Here is a 17,050-nt window from a genome sequence, read left to right as displayed (position 1 = left end):
GCAGAAAGACGGGCAGGGCTGCCCCCTAGCCCCCAGCCAGCAGTGAGGGGAGGGGAGCTGCTTACCCCCCGCGGGGCCCAGGGGAGCAGCCTGCGCGGGAGGCCGAGCAGCGGCCGCTGGCACCTGCCTCCTCACCCGCCCGCTTCAAGCCAGCCCCGCTGCCCTGCCCCACAGCAAGGCTGCGCCTGCTCCCCTGGCCAGTCTTCCCCAGGGCACTGCGGCTCTCCGGCCCTAGCCGCCCGCGTGCGAGGCCCCGAGTGGGGCTGCTTCTCATGTGCTGCTGGGGCGGGAGGAGCCAGGCCAGGTCTGCACCGGCCAGCAGAAGCGGCGGCGGAGCCGTGTGCTGCTCAGGACGTGACGAGCCTGCACTGGTCAGTCCAGAGCGGCACATGGCTCCGCCGTCGCTTCTGCTGGAGAAGCGGCGGCGGAGCCGTGTGCTGCTCAGGACGTAAGTACATGGGAAGCCGGCTTCAGCTGCATGCTGCTTTTCCTGGCCAGTGCTGACCCGGTTCTGCCCAGGTGGGTCCTGCAGCACCAGGTCAACCCGGTTGTAGCCAAGCGGCTCCCCCAGCACCATGTCACCCCGGGCATGGCACTGGCAGGCCAGGCAGGCTCCAGGTTAATCCCGGCCTGGCCCCGTGGCTTCTCCAGCACCAGGTCAACCCGGTTGTAGCCAAGCGGCTCCCGCAGCACCATGTCAACCCGGGCATGCATGCCATGTCAACCAGCACCATGTCAACCCCTGCAACTTCATTAGTGTCAAAGGTCACGTGACACTACTTCCTGAGATGTCTTTGAATATGGCTTGCCGGCCCACTGGATGATTAAAAAGTTCGTGATCTGACCCCACATTCAAAAAGGTTGGACACTCCTGGTTTAGCTCTTTGCTAGACACAGATTACTGCCAGTTACCCTACCCCCTAGTGGCAAAGTACAGTAACAAACTTGGAGGCAGCTACCTCTGGACAGGTGATTGCCCATTTGCTCTGCATACTGGTATAACTTACATTGGTGTAACAACGTTATGTCCCTACACCCTTAGTAAAACAGGATTTGTAGAACTGCTCTCTTAAGACTTGATGCCTGCTCTGGCATCTAATGTTTGGCAAGGATCAATGGGTTATTTTGCTCACCTGCCTTGCCTATCTCAGAAACCAGCACATTCCTGAAACAGGAAAAAAAAATGCTGCTTGAACTCTGGTAGAGTAAGAATTTCCACTGAGTGGAAAAAGATACAGTAGCAAACGCCAATACACAGAAAAGAAACTGATCCCTTTGAAATGAGATGGTTTGACTCTTGGAATGCTTAGCTACAGCCAGAAATAAAATTATGGACACAGCCAAATGATTTGGTTTTGTTGAAATGGTGCAATAAAGCCTTGAGGTCTAGTATGTGCAACTTCTCTCCTGAAGAAGTGGGACTTGGGGAAGAATAAGAGGTAGTCTGGTTGATCACACAGAATTCAGATAGAATCCTTGGAATGAACTTTATGTAAGGTGTCTGCACCCCTTTTTCCCCTAAGAAAGGCCATGTAAGTCAGCCATAAGTGTTTGGAGTGCTCTCACTCTGGGCCAAAGCAACTATAAGTAAAAAAAGTGGTCCATGGCCATAGCGGCCATCTTTTTGGCAGGTGTGCCTTGCTCTACGCACCTTGGCTTCCTCTATCATTTGGTTAGCAATCTTTTCAGTTTTCTTGATCTCCTGCGTGGACATGGCTCCCTTGGCAGTGAAGTCAAATCGCAGCTTGTCTGGGGCCACCAGGGACCCTCTCTGGTCAGCCTCTCCTAGCACAGAGCGCAAGGCAAAGTTGAGGATGTGGGTGGCAGTGTGGTTGCTCATGACAGGTCTCCGCCTAGGCTGTATGGGGCAGAGAAAAAACATTTGTTAAATAGTTTCACTGCATCAGTGGAGCTGACAGAGGTCAGTTCCTTACCCACTGGTGGCCTAAGCTAGGTTAGGTATGGTCATTTATGATGCAGAAAAAATAAGAAAAATCAGTTCTGCTATAAGAAAGAAATCTGAGGTGACACATGCACGATCAGAAGTAACTTGTGTTTGACATCAGTTCTGGGGCTTATGTCAAGGGAGCTGGTTATTCCCAATTCATTTCTAGGTCTAGGTCTCATAAATCATTGCTCAGTCACCCCTTGCTGACCTCTATTTGAGCACTGCCAGAGACAGACTGAGGTACAAATGCTGAACTCCCCTCCTGGTAGGCAGCAAAGCACACACACAAAGCTGAGAAAGGGCAGCTTGTCCTGTCACTGCCTGATATACTTCTTTACATAAGATAAGCAGAAGACTTGACATATTTGGACTCAAACCAACATATATAGGTAGCTGGACAATCTCTTCCCAAACTCAGCTCTGCCAAATGACAGACAAATCTGTGCCAGTGATGAGCTTGGAGTTCTCAGCTGCACAGCAAGAGACTACTGCACAAGTGGCAGAGTGAGAATACCGAACTCAGACCAGAAATACAAAACTTTCCTATTGTGCTGGAGTTCAGCTGAGGTGCCCACATGGGGGCACATGCTGGCTCAGAACATTGGGAGAACAAAAAAGCAAATGGCATTCACTGCAGCATTAGACTAACTTACCTCATCAACATATAGATGGACTTGGTCTCCAACTTTCAAACTCCCATAGACTGTTCCTACATGAAGCACATAGCCCCCACGGACCTGTACATTCTTCACCGTGAACTCCATTTTCTGTATAAGATGGGGGAAGAACAGACAGCATGGAGATGGTGAGACAGCTTTGGAGTTTGCTTGGCTACTGGTGGCAGTCTAGCCATAGCAGCACAGAATTCAGTACGGGTTACAAAACTCACCCAAGGGGCAGGGAAAATTAGCCTGCACTAAATTCTCTGCTCCTGCAGCTGCACTACCATAGGCCCCTATGCCAGCTAGTTCAAAATAAGCTCAGGTGGTTATACAGTGCAGACAAACCCACAGACCCAAGGAGGAAACTCACAGAATGCCTAGGACTGCCAGTCCTATGGTGGTCATTACCAAAACATCACCCCAGTATCTTTACTTAATTTATCTTTGCAGTAGCCCTGAGCAGCAAGACAGTGCTATTACTCAGTGTCCAGATGAGAAGCTGAGGCCCAGAGAAACTCAGTGCCTTACCCAAGGCTATAATGGAAGTCTGTAACAGCAAGGAACCCTCCCATAACCCAAACTAGTAACTGGTTCCTGGGCTATTCCTTCTCTCCCTCACTTTGTCGTCTCCAGTTGGCTCCTTTCATGCTACTCTTATAAAAGTAAGTTGGTGGCAGCTCAGTTTGAATGCTGGCCACAGCCCACGCCAACCATGCCACTTACATCCTCACTGCAGTCATCAGCCTTGACCAGGTAGCCCTCATCATAAATCTGCCCTCCTTGCTCAGCATAGAAGCAGGTCTTGTCCAGAACTATTCCACACTCCTGGCCTGTGGACACTTCCTCCACAAAGGTCTTTTCCCTGCGAATTGCCTTCACTGTGGCCATGAGGTTCTCAAATTCTGTTGCCATCAGGAAGAGCAGCATCAGTAACACAGCAATCCATCACGTTGAGAAGAGCAGCAGAAACATTTCCCAGCAATACATTCAAAAGCTACCTCTGACATTCAAGGCAGCAATTTTTAATTGTTTAGGGCAGAAAGTGAAGACAGAATGTAACCAGTGGAAATTGTAGGGAAGTATCTGGCTTGGGGATGGGAAAATTATTTTGAATTTAAGTTTTCAGAAGTAGGGACTGTGTCTCTATTCTGTGTCAGTACAGCACCTTTCATAGTGGGTCACTGGTATGTGACTGAAGCTTCTAGGATCAGGGATCGGCAACCCGCAGCATATGTGCCAGAGCATGCCATGCAAGGCCATTTTCCTTGGCACACCAGAGACAACCCGGACTTTGGGCAACTTCTGCCAGCAGCTGCCCAGAGCCAGGCTGGCTGCAGCCAGGAGGCTGCAGACAGCTGTGTGGGGCTCTGCAGCCCCGGCACCAGTTCCATGGCTGCAGCAGCCCAGCCATGCACAGCATGCCCAGAAGGGGCCTGGTGCAACACAACCCTGGTTCTTCCACCACCATCTGCCCAGAGGAACATATGCAGCTGCTGCCACCACAGAGCTGGTGCTCTGGAGCCCGACACAGCTCTGCACCCTTCTAGCTGCCCAGAGCCTGGGCCAGCTGTGAAAGGCAGCCAGGAGGCTGGAAACAGCTGCGCTGGGCTCCAGAGCCCTGGTGCCAGCTCCATGATGGGGGTGGGTACACATGTGGCTTTCAGCACATGGCAGGGAAGGGGCTGGGGCAGCACAACCTCAGCCCCTCCCCTCCCATCCACCCAGAGGTATGTGTGCAGCCACCATGAGCAATGAAGATTGGGCCCCTTGCAGCTCCCCCATCTCTGGCACTCCAAGTTGAGGCATGAGTGGAGGTTGGGGTGATTTTGGCACTCCAGCCAAAAACATTGTGGACCCCTGTTCTAGATGCTACAATAATAAAAATGCTAAGCAGAACTCAGGAATAGTCCAAGGTCTCAGTAACAGACCAAAGAGCATTTATCCAGGGTACTGTGGCAAGTGGTAGTGGTGTCCAGGAAAACTACACAAAACAATATAAAGGTATAAAGCTGCAGGGAAAAGCACCACCTTAACCTTGCTGGTCATGCTAGAAATAAATGAACTGAACAGTCCTTAGAGAGCCAAGAAATCAACTGCCTTTAAACATTTTCCCACCTCTAAACATTCTGAAATCAGCAGGTAATAACATGCTTTCTGCCTACGCGGTTCTTTCCACAGTGACTGGCTAGTGATAATTAGGAGGAGGAGGAGGAGAGAGGGAAGTTCAATACTCTTGCTAAATGGTGCTACAAATTGTGGAAGCTGATAGACCAAGTGGGAGCCTGACCCTATCTAAGACCAGCTAACATGGCATAAGGGTAGTGGAACCATTTTGAGAAGGCTGTCACATACCATAGGCACCACTGGGATCTGAAGTGTAGCTGTATTTAGGCGAGTCATCAGTCACTTCCAGGCCTTGGGCCCTTAGCTCTTCAATGGCATAAATGTCCAGCATGATGAGGTCTTCTACACCAGTTCCCTTCCCCTGAGACTTCAGCTGAGAACAAACAAAAGTCAGACATAGGGAGAAAACACTCAGTACCAAGAACAGCTAAAGGGATCGTATCCATGGGCAATCCAGACAGTCTTTAACAGTACCCATAGGGCTGGATAGGCCAGAGGTAGAATAGATTTAACAAAGTAAGGTTAGTCACCTAAGCTACATCAGTCAAAAAGAGGTGACTGCAGCTAGTACAGTCACACCTGAGCTGGCCAGAGTACTGGTAGTGGTATAGGTGCAACAGCACAGAGCTTGGCATGAGCTGCAGAAAAGACTTGAGACATCACGTCACATTTTACTCAGGCAACATATGCACACTGAGTTCTGGGCTGCCAGAGCTACACTGTTATCAGTAGCCAAGGTAGGTAGCTTAATGTTACTTTAGATAACTCCACATAAGCTGTGGTCACCCCTCTGACTGCAGTATAGACATACCTCAAGCTGTTGGCCCAAATTAAGCACTCTGTTATAGGCATTTTCCTCTGATTTAACAGAGAATCCCAAGGATTGGACAGAATGGCAGGGATCCACTTTACAACTTCTTTTAACACTGGCAGCAGAGGCAGGATCCGAATCAGCCAATGGTAAAATAAAGAGGGCCAAGGCTGTGCTTAGGTAATACATCTGTGCTCCCAGAAAACTTCCTACACACAGCCACATAACTCCTGCTAAAGACAAGAAACAGATTGGAAGAGACCACCTACCTCACCAAGTCATCCTCTGTGCCTGCAGGCAACCGTATTAAAGTCCAGGAGGGTCCACAAGAACCAACATTCAGGCCCCGTCTGCCTAGCATAATGCATCCCCCCCAACTCTACTTAATATTACTGTACTAGTACAAAAGACCAGAAGCCTCAGGCTGCATTATGGCACAGGAAGAAAGCAGGAGAGACTCATGGCTCAGCCACTGCCTTAGGTCCCTGAAATGGCAGGGAATTTGTTAAGGAACATATGTTCAGATGGTCCCAAGAAATAGACACTGCCCCAGCCTAAATTGGAAGGCAAAGTCTCCCAACAGTCCCTGCCAAGGGAAAATTTCTTCCTGCCTTCAAGCCTGGTGACCAGTTGAACTATGAGCATGTGAACAAGATCCACCTGCCAAGCATCAGAGAGCTCTCTTCAGCTGTGGTCTTTCTATAAAAGCTTTACGGAAGGCATACCCCTAAGCCCTCAGCCTTCCAAAAGCCAAGCTGTGCAGCAAGGGGACTTAATGAAATTTCAGTTTCTATTGTCACCTGCCCCAGAGTGCATGCAGCTGCCAGCACAAAGCTGCCTTGGCTATTGCTAGCCAAGCTGTGTTTCCTAAAGCTGCTTGAAATGTGTAGTGTCTGTGGGACTGGAGAACCCAGAAGGGTCTTAGCATGTGCACTGAAACATGGAGAACACAGGTGGACGTGAAGGTGAGTTTTCCGGTTCCTAACCAGAGCCAAATTTTAAAAGTGATGGATTTTGTCTTTGGCTGAATCTATGCTAATGAACTGGGAAGAACGGAATTCCTCATGCTGGTAGCAATGATGGGAGTGCTGGTATAGAAAGAATACTGAAGTTCTAACCAGCACAATCTAACTGTGTTCAGACAACTGCTGTATGACAGAGATGTAAATGTTTGAATTCTGCATATGTTAGTGTTACTGTTACTACCATAAGTAGGGCTACTCTGACAGAAATTGGGGGGGGGGAATACCCTTAAGAGTAGGTAAGGCTTCTGTTCTCTAGAAGTTAAAACAAAAAACAATGGCAATTTGGGTCTTTTCCCAGATGCAGGTTTGCAGAGCCCCCTATACTAAATATTGGAACTGAGAGGTGCAGTAAGCAGTATGTTTCCCCTTTCCTACTCGTGCCTAAAAAGCTCTGGTATAACAATCCATCTTAAAGGTGCAGGTGCATCTTCCCAGTCCTGCAAATGCAGTATCATATGACACCGGAATCTCTAAGATAATTCCTGAACCCATTCATCCATCTAGGCTGAGACGGCTGATGGCTACAGTCCCCATGGATGCATAGCTGGGGAGTCCTAGTCTATTCAAAAGATACAATACTATAGCAAATCATGGAGTGAACACAGGAGAACACATTTTTCAGAAGAACTTCTGAAGAGGCATAGACACAAAGGCAGATGCAAAGGCATGACATGAATAACTTGCCTGAGGTGTTGGACGGCTCCCTGGAACCTCTAATTGCTAAGTTCAGGAGGAAGAGAAAAAGGAAGTGGCATGCACCACCTGGCCAGCTTCCTGTGAACATTCACAGGAGATAAGAGTTTGATTTTCATAAGACTTTGCTTGGTATCTGCATCTGGAAACCCAGCCCCTCCTACCCTACTCCAAGAGACAACCAGGGAAAAAACTAGGTACAAATTGCCTGAGAACAAGCAGTTCCAACACTCAGTGGTTTACGAAGCAAATAAAGGTGTAAAGAGCTGCACCCTTCAGATTTTTCATCCATCCAGATCTGTGGTATTCTGTCCACTGGCTCAACAACAGGATGTGGTGTACTCAGTGTGCCAGGACACTCTGGAGGCATTCTGCTATAAAGCAGCAGGACAGGATCCTTCCATCCCAGTGCCCCCACCTACTTCTGGTGCTGGGGCCACTGATGCTCTCTACCTGAGCATTTCTCCGCTCTTACTCAAAGCCCTCCATGTCCACAACAAGGCCCTTCTCTTCTGCAATGAGTCCAGTAAGATCCACAGGGAAGCCGTAGGTATCATACAGCAGCCAAGCAGTATCACCTTCAGAAGAAAAATGAACCAGTCAGGTTTCCCAGTAAAATACCCCCTACTCCTCCCTCAGAGCAAGCCACCTTCCAGAGGGACTAAAATGCTTACTGAGCACTGACACAGGAGTCTACATTAAGACATCCCCACAGAACCAGAACAGGAACAGTTGGCTCTCTTATTGGCAGCCTCAGAAAGGCCAAAACCAAAGGAGCACAAGGATCAAGTTGCCCTCTCATGCTGAACAGGGGTCCACTTTTTGGCTTGAAATAGGACAGTGATATGTATGGAGGCAGCTCACACTGCTGCTGACCCCACTAAGGAAAATGAGTTCCTGTTTCTAGTGTGACCAATCCCATCATCAACATTAAAACTCACAACACCAGAGCACAACTACAGCCCCAGTCAGGCCCTGATCTGCCCCCAGAGAGCCATAGGCTCTGGAGGGACCCAGCTGGGGCACCAGGAAAGGACTCCTCCCCCTGGAAGCCTTATTTGGCATGGGAGTTGGATCAAAACTCACCAGGAATAATTTTACTGTCTCCCAGACTCTGAATTTTCCTGTCCAGGATACGACGCCCTCTACTCAGAGTTTTCAAGAACTGAACCTCCTCCTCATTGATGATATCCTTCACCATATCCGGGTCCTTCTTTAGTTCAGGAAATGCATCACCCTGCCAGCATTAAAAGCAGAAATCAGCACCAGTCAAGAGATAGTGACTTCTGCCCCACATGCATGACTTGTGAGTCAGTTTCTATGCAGTGAAGGAAAGCTACAAAGAACCTACCAGAGACTGCACGACAACATCAACCAATGTGGCAAAGAAGCCCTTGGGGGCATTGAGCTTCTCATGAGAGTAGCGCACGGCCCGGCGAAGAATCCGTCTCAGAACATATCTGCAGGAACAAAGGAAGAGAGTAATCCTCACTCCAATGTTATGCCTCAACACCTGCAAAGGGGATTCACCAGTAGTGTGTGAGGGCCTCTTCCTCTTCTCTCACACCCTCTCAAACACAGTCCCCTTAGTACCTGCAAGTCAGAGGTGAGGAGCACTGGCAGAGCTTATCACAGGGGATCTGGGTTGGAATAATAAAACTATTCTTGTTGGGACTGAGGGGCATAATTGTGTGTGTGAGGAACTAAGGGCTGGAATAGCAAAGGAACTTAGATCTATCAGGCTGGATCAGCCTCTGGGTCCACCTTGCTTCCAATAAACACTAGAACCAGAAGCTTCAGACAAGTAAGAATCCCAAAGTGGCAGAGGTGGCTTCCCCTGTCCCTTTCCTCCCTTTGGCTAAGCACTGCCACATACATTCTTACCCTCTGCCAGTGTTGTCTGGTCTCCCCCCATCAGAGAGGGCCACTGTGATTGTTCGAGCATGGTCAGCCAGCACTCGATATGCCATGTCTATGCCATCCATATCCTCAGCACCAACCTGCCCTGTGTATGGCCTGGCACCAGTGCCCTATGTAAAAAGAGAGGAAAAAGATGGTGAGTATGGAGGGTATTGCTGTCCCTTCTGATTACACGTGATCAGATAGGTGGATCAGAGATGCAACTTAGCAGCACAAAGTAGATCCAAATTGAGGGTAGGCCTCAATCCTTGACAGTATTATGCTGGGGGAGGGTGCTTTCACTGTCCCCCACCTTCTTCACTCCCAAGTAAGGGGGCTGGGGAGTGAAGCAGGAATTGAATGGGTTTGGAAGAAGTCAAATACAGCACAGCTGGCCAGAAGGCACCCTGGGACAGTGTAAGGGGAAAGCTGATTAAACTCCAGCATTCAGGAAGAGCCCAGGTCAACCTAGACAGTGATGGAAATGAAGGATTCAATAAGATCAGCAGTGAAAGGTAGTAGGGGGAATCATTTGTTTTGCTGTTCTAGTCACAGACATCAGCCTGGCATGATTCAAGTTCCTGCTACGCCTTTCCCTCAATTTTACTGCAGAATCCATTTGAGTTACCTATCTCTATTGCTGCCTTTGGGACCTGCCATTTTCCTTCAGTGCCAAAGCTAATCAGTGATTAGGGAAAGCCACCCTGAAGGTAACCTGCAAAGAGAAACAAAAGCATGTGGCATCTTTTTTGTTCACTTTTCTGACAGTGTATGGGATCACCAAATACTAGTTGCCTAATGGAGGCAGATTCTAAAAGCCACACTATGCTGTCTGGCAACCTGTGGGATTTCAGAGTGGGGATTTTAATGCAGGGGACTGGACATGGAACCTAGACCTCACAGCTGGCTGTGTCACCTATCTCCCCCCATGCTGAATGGACAAGTCCTATCAATATAAGGAGGTAGACCAGGCAAGCTCCAGAGCATAGGGCGATTCCTCCTAGCTCTTTTGTCAGAGAAAAGCCCTATTCTCTCCACCAAAATCCCTAAAGGAGGACACTTTGCATCTTCAAACCTCATAACCCCCATGACATGCTGAAAGGAGCTTGGCTGTGGTAACAGATTTGTCTCTCCCCACCCCAAACTGCACCATCTCCAGCCTGCCGAGCACTCCATCTTGTTTAAGCTGGAATTTCTTTGATTTAAGCTCTCTAGATCAAGAAACCCCTAAGCACAACTGAAAAGTCTTATACAAAGGAATGCTGCTCTCCAATTACCGAAATGAAACATTACACATCTTTGGTGCTAAAACAACAGTGAAAGCTGATGCATTTGGATCAGGAACATTGGCTCAGACATGTGGAACTGTACCTTTTGAATGGCTTCGAAGTAGGGGATGAAGAGATCAGTGTCATAGTTTGACATTTTGTTCTGCAGCACAGACACCAGCCTCTCAAGGCCCAATCCAGTATCAATACTCTTCTTGGGAAGAGGTTTGAGGGTCCCGTCAGCCTCTCTGCCCAAACCCGGAAAGACAAACAGTTGTTGAATGAGGTACAGCAGGGCGTTTCCCCATCTCTCCCCTCTTTCCCACACATAACCTTATCCTGCTGGATTTATAAAGGCAGGAATATTCCCCATCCACTGGGATCATCATGAGAACAAGATGCTCAATGGCAACCTAGAATCAGAATTGGCAAATCCTTACCCTGCTATATGCCCCTCTCTTCAGACAGATGAGCTGAATAAACAGACTGCCACAGACTGCCTCTCATGTGTGTGGGGATTAAGAGCATCCACAATCACAGGTCCTAGGCCAAATGGCACACTTTCTACTGCTCTAACAAGAGAATGCTCTGTGATCCTAACTCCTCTCATATCCAAGGCCAGGATGGGAGATGAGGCAGAGATCTGCCCCAGAGAGCAAAACCAAGAGCTATGCCTTAATGGACTCATGCTGACTTAAAGGCTGTTTGCAGAGCCTGTGGCAAGCTGTGCTGAAATATTCTGCTCTCTTAGTTGTGCATAACAGTAGCCCTCAATCAGCAGCTGCATTAAATTGTTTGTTACAAAAGCCTGCTCTTGGGAGGGTGCTTGCAGCTACAAGAAATGTGCTGTACTAAGTGACACAGAAGTGACAAGAGTGGAATGGATGGCCGGGCCTTCAGCTTAGTGGCTGGGTCAGGGGTGAGGTGTGGAGAGGAGTTTTGTGGTCAACAGGACTCAGTTAATCAAAGAAGGAACCCTGATAAGTGCAGAACCCAGAATTAATGACTCATCCATCTGCTTAAAGTACCTGAGAGGGCAGATGCATAGCTGGCAACACCGTTCAGAGTGCAGGACAGAGGGTCAAATACTTAGAGCCTTCTTATGCTGTGACATTACAGGATTGTCACTGGGTGAGCCACGGTAACTGCCGTCATTGTACATCTAACAGGAAATGTTTGGAGGAGAGAGGGCTCTTGCCTCACCTATTAAACTGTATGAACACCAGGTTCCAGATCTCCAGGACATTGGGGTCATCCTGATTGACAAGGTGCGAGGCATCCCTGTTCCCAATACGGTCGTAATGAATCTCGCTACAGGGACCACAGGGGCCTGTGTCTCCCATTTCCCAAAAGTTGTCCTTCATGCTGCCAGGCAGAATCTTGTTCTCAGCCAGTCTGTAACAAGAAGTGCCCACTGGATGAGAGAGAGCCACAGGAAGATGAAGATGTCCTAGTTCAGCTCAAATACAGTCACACTAGCTGTTAATTCACTGACTGGGTGGAAGAGCCAATGGAATGTCAACAGCCCATCAGAGGTTCTCCACTCCAGGATTTCCCATTCCAGTGGGACAAAGCATACACCAAATAAGATATGCTGTTTTTCCCTGAATAAAATACAGCACCAGGTAAACATAACCTACTTCCTTTGTTCCCAGTGAAATAAACTGCTGGCTAGAATCCCAGAAGTTACCACGTCTAGAGCACATAAGTGGGTTTCCACATGGTCTATTACTCCAGTTCAGCAGTCACATTAATCCTTTGCATAGCAATGACATGCACTAGCTAAGGGAGAGATTTTGCATATTCTGAGCCTGCCCAAAATTCCTGTTCCACAGAGACAATATGGAATTCTGCCCCCTTAATGCTCTGCATTATTGCAGTGGTGGCACAAGGCAGGAAAAGTCTGGCAGGAAGGCCAGTCCCAAGCTATGCAAGGCTTCACAGGTTCCCCGGGAGATTGTCCATTAAGACTCTCATCAGTCATCTCAGCAGAGAAACCAGACTGAACCGGTCAAAGGGATGGAGTAATTTCTCCTGCCTGCGAGGCTGTCCATCCAGGGGCAGACTGAGGCGCACTAGCAGGAGAACATGGCACAGAATGCCCCGTCTCAACCACAAAATACATGTGGTATGGGCAAATAGGGGGCTCCAGTCTCTGAGATAGCCTTTTAGCAGCACTATTTTCATAAGAAGAACTATAATTGTTAATGCCCTTACCCCAGATCCAGCCAGATCTGCTTGCACTCAAGGTCTGGCTCTAATCCAGCAGCTTCATTGCCACCAAAGTAAGTGACATAGAGTCTTTCAATGGGGATGCCAAACTCCTTGGTAAGAAGCTCAAGAGCCAGTTTACAAGCCAGTGCCTGCATAAGCAAAAATAAACCGTGTAAGTGAAAGCATATATAGCTTATTTTACCCACATAAAAGTCCTAACTCAGAATGGGTGGGGATGAAAGCACAACCTACAACACTTCTGAAGAGGCTTAACATATCATCAAACCTCAAACAAAGCAGACAGGAACGACAGGGAATGTGGGAAATTGCTGGAAAACAGAGAAGCTTTCCATTACTAACTTCACTAAAATGAAATAACTGGAGATTGCAACCTCCAGCTCTTGCTCCCAGGCTTGCAGCAGGTGAACCTGCATACCTTTGCCAAAGGCAGAGAAAAAAGGAAGGCTGATATGTGAAATGGTCAGACGTGTCCCCTCCTACATTATTCCATGAAAACAGTGCCTTATATGGTGTCATAGAAGCAGCTATGAGTTTACATTTAGCAGGTGTCACTGTGGTTCTTTTAGCCGAAGTCCTCAGGGCCTTTTTTGTTCTGCTGTTGTTTCAGTCCTGGCAATCTCTCTGTTGAACTATATCTGGTTTTAAAAAATCCTCCATTGTGAAGTTCAGTGGCATAGTATTATCTCATTGTCTGAGCCCCTAGCAAGAACACCACAAATCATCATCCTAATGCCATTCTTATTCTGAAGGTCTTCTACACCCAGATCACACACACTATCTCCCCAGTGGGACTCTGAACAGTTTTCAAAACCCTATACCATAATAACTAAAATCAGCATGCCAGGCCACTCTCAGATCAAGGGCCATAGAAGGAACACTGGCAAATGGCTACTCCATAAGAAGCCTGTTTAGACTGATGCAAAGAGATGTATTTGCTCACCCAATAGACCAGGAGGCTACAAACCAGTTTAATTTATGGATACCTTCATATTTATTTCCTGAACTTTACCATTATAAGAATGAGTATTAGCTGAATTGCTGTAGTGCTAACAAAAGATCTGTCATATGTCAAAAAATATTAGACATCTGCCTGAACCTAGCAGCACGTTGGGCAGAATGGTTTAAGAATGCCAGTTTCTGTAGCCAACAGCACACAAGGGAACGACATAGATAGCATTGTTCCTGACTGCTTTTGAATCCCCAGCTTGAAAGATCAAGTGCCCATTTAGCAGCTTGGTCCAAAGCAAGGCTTGCATTAAACTCTCTGGGGCTCCAGAGATCCTCTTTTAACTCTTCTGCTACTGCACCCCTCAGAACACACAATGTAGGTGATATAATAGTAAAGATGAGACTGCCTGTGTAGACAGACAGGAAGCACTTGTATAAATGTTTCCTTTTTAGAGTGCTTTATAAATTCCTGATGATTAATCTTCATCACACCCTTGGGAGGCAAGAAAGCAGTTATGAGTTCTTTGATCCTGAAAGACCCCCATACACTTTAGTAATCAATAAACAATCTACAGAGCTATATTTCCCTTCCCTTTTGCAGGCTTGTCTATCAAATATCCCACTAAGGCGAACAGCAATACACAGCTCTGCCTATTAGATTCCAAATGGCTGTTGACTCTACTTTACCTTGAAATAATCTCCAAATGACCAGGACCCAAGCATCTCAAAGAAGGTGTGGTGGTAGACATCTTTCCCAACATCATCCAGGTCATTGTGTTTGCCCCCAGCTCGGATGCACTTCTGAGTGTTGGCAGCTCTGTTCAGTTTAGCCATGGGGTGGGAGGGGTCAATGGTATTGAGGAAGATGGGCTTGAACTGAAAGGAAATGGAAACAATGAAAGCTACAATTAAGAGCTCTCCAGAAGACTTTACTCACCAAAGGTCACAAGCGATACCCAGACCATGAATATTGTGTGGGTCAGAACATGCAGGCAATTTGGAATGCTATATAGATAGGCATTTAGCAACACTGAACTTGTCTCTCAAACATCTGAATGAGAGACTACAAGAGGCAAAGGAAAACATTATTTGTCACCAGCATAAACACACACATGCAAATCAGCTTATGAGAGAATACTAAAGCTGGGACTTTCTAACGCAGGGGTTCCCAACCTTTTTATGCTGAGGACCAGCAAACCGCAGACCAGAAGTGACCAGCATACTGCGATCAGGTAGCCAACCCTTTTTTATACTCAATATAAAAAAGGGTTGGCTGCTAGCCCACAGTATGTCAGTCACTTCCAGTCCGCGGTTTGCTGGTCCACAGTCACTTCTGGTCCTGCAGCCAGCCATCCTGTGGACCAACAGCCAACCCCTTCTGGCCCATGGGTTGGGAACTGCAGGCAACAGGAGAATTAGAACACACTGAGGTGAAGCACTGGCAGAACCAGCTAGGCCTGGGCAAGATCCATCCCAGGAGAGAGGCAGTCTACATGCCCACCCAAAAGGTCTCAGGAAATGGAAGCTTTAAACTAACCGAAGGCGTAACAGGATCACTACTGAGAAAAGATGCCCAAGGATGCACTAATTCAGCACATACCCCAGGTACTATGGCTATAGTCCATTTCCAGACCCCTGAACAAATCAGGGCCCTTCACATCAGGGCAAGGACCTCTTATTCCAACATAGGCTTCTGGGTAGGCTTCATGCGATTAGGAATAATCTGACCACTGCTTCTCAAACTTTTAAAGTTTTTATACTGCTGTATACCATAATTCCATGTTCCAGATAAGAAGACACCACTGCTTTATGTCACTACAGACACTCTGGAGCCTCTTAGCAACCTGAAAGAGATTACCAAGCTACTCTTGATTTTGTCTCTCTTTCTCCTTTTCCCCCCATTTTTGCCTAGTTTTCCTTTCCTTCTTCTTATCTGTACCCAGTTTGAGAAACACTGCCCTGGAGCAATTCAGGTCTTTCTTTATTTCATTAGTATGAAATTTTCAATGGGGCACATGCTAGCTACAAATACACTTCTAACCACTCTTCATTTCTTACTGCTGCAGAAAGCACACTTAAGTGCCACAGTGCCCGGGAAGAACATCTTACCTGATTCATACCAGCATTGGCAAAGAGCAGTGTAGGATCATCTAAGGGAATAGTTGAAGATGAGTGCACATAGGTGTGTTGGTTCTCTTTGAAGAAATCAATGAATCGTTGCCGGATCTGGCTACCTGTCAGTGTCGATTCCATTTTGGGAGGGCAACACAGAACTGCTGAAAGAAAGGAGAAGAGAAAGTAGATGGGTAAAGGACCTGGAAACTCCTGCCTGTGCAATATTGTCCTATTAAATTGCAACAGACTCTCAGACTAAGTTAGCTCCTGGTGAGGGAGTCACTGGAACAATAAAACACAAGAGTATTTTGTAAAAAGTATTTTTTTTGATAATTTTCAGTCTCACTTCCAGAGGGAGCAATTTGCGAATCTCTCATTTTGCCATGAACAGCGCTGGGTGAAAGAATCACAAATTCTACAACTCCAATTCAAATTATCCCCTCAAAAATGGTTTCTTGGGTTGAGTGAGACGGTGCCTCTTCCAGGGAGGAGCTCTGAGTGACAGTCACAAAATCCTGAAAAACTGGTCACTAGGAATATCACCCCACAGGAACCAGGCTGCCTTACATATACCATGGAGAAAAAAAACGGTCTTTTAATTACTAGTTTACATCATACAAAGCCAAAGCTGACAGCAGTCATTCAGCTAAAGTATGCAGGTAGCAGGAAATCAAGAAATTGGGATTCAAGGATCCTGCACTTGAAGGGACTGAAGATCTGGCAAAGGTTATCTGGCATCTTGGCAAGGCTAAAACAATCAGCCTCTCTTCCCCCCTCCCCCAAACAGCAGTGGCTGGTTCTTGCTCCCTCTCCACACAGGCCAGAGGACAGGCAGTTTTCTGCAATCCCTGAAAATGTGAGAAGGGAGGAAGCTTCTGCTAGAAAACCGCGGCTGGAGCAGGAGATAGGGACGCTAGAAATGCTCTCTCCTGCTCTGCAGAGGCTGCCAGAGACAGAGCCAGCACCAGCACCACGCCTGCCAGCGCCGCAGCCCCAGCCCCAGCCGCAGCCCCGCGCATTTCTGCACGCCCTGAAGGAGGTCAGAGAAGTGAAAATGTGAGAAGGGAGGAAGCTTCTGCTAGAAAACCGCGGCTGGAGCAGGAGATAGGGACGCTAGAAATGCTCTCTCCTGCTCTGCAGAGGCTGCCAGAGACAGAGCCAGCACCAGCACCACGCCTGCCAGCGCCGCAGCCCCAGCCCCAGCCGCAGCCCCGCGCATTTCTGCACGCCCTGAAGGAGGTCAGAGAAGGACACGTCCCCTTCCCGCCAGCCCGGCCCGAGCGCCCCCGACTCTGCTGCCGCCGCCCGGCGCTGGGTACTGC

At 48.0% G+C, this 17,050-nt stretch overlaps 1 protein-coding gene across 1 annotated transcript in view; it reads right to left on the bottom strand.

Annotated features, from left to right (window-relative positions):
- The window catches only part of AARS (alanyl-tRNA synthetase), a 35,479-nt gene that overhangs the window by 18,135 nt on the left and 294 nt on the right, over positions 1–17,050 (bottom strand). Inside the window, 13 exon segments of the mRNA XM_006036295.3 lie at positions 1,652–1,858; positions 2,602–2,715; positions 3,334–3,512; positions 4,963–5,107; positions 7,717–7,841; positions 8,350–8,500; positions 8,615–8,723; positions 9,148–9,293; positions 10,534–10,678; positions 11,634–11,825; positions 12,648–12,793; positions 14,301–14,489; positions 15,723–15,889. Coding sequence (XP_006036357.1) covers positions 1,652–1,858; positions 2,602–2,715; positions 3,334–3,512; positions 4,963–5,107; positions 7,717–7,841; positions 8,350–8,500; positions 8,615–8,723; positions 9,148–9,293; positions 10,534–10,678; positions 11,634–11,825; positions 12,648–12,793; positions 14,301–14,489; positions 15,723–15,866 — 1,992 coding nt within the window. The 5' untranslated portion in view covers positions 15,867–15,889.

Source organism: Alligator sinensis, unplaced genomic scaffold, assembly GCF_000455745.1.
Source record: "Alligator sinensis unplaced genomic scaffold, ASM45574v1 scaffold1181_1, whole genome shotgun sequence".
NCBI classification, from domain to species: domain Eukaryota; kingdom Metazoa; phylum Chordata; order Crocodylia; family Alligatoridae; genus Alligator; species Alligator sinensis.
This window is presented reverse-complemented; position numbering and strand designations above follow the sequence as displayed.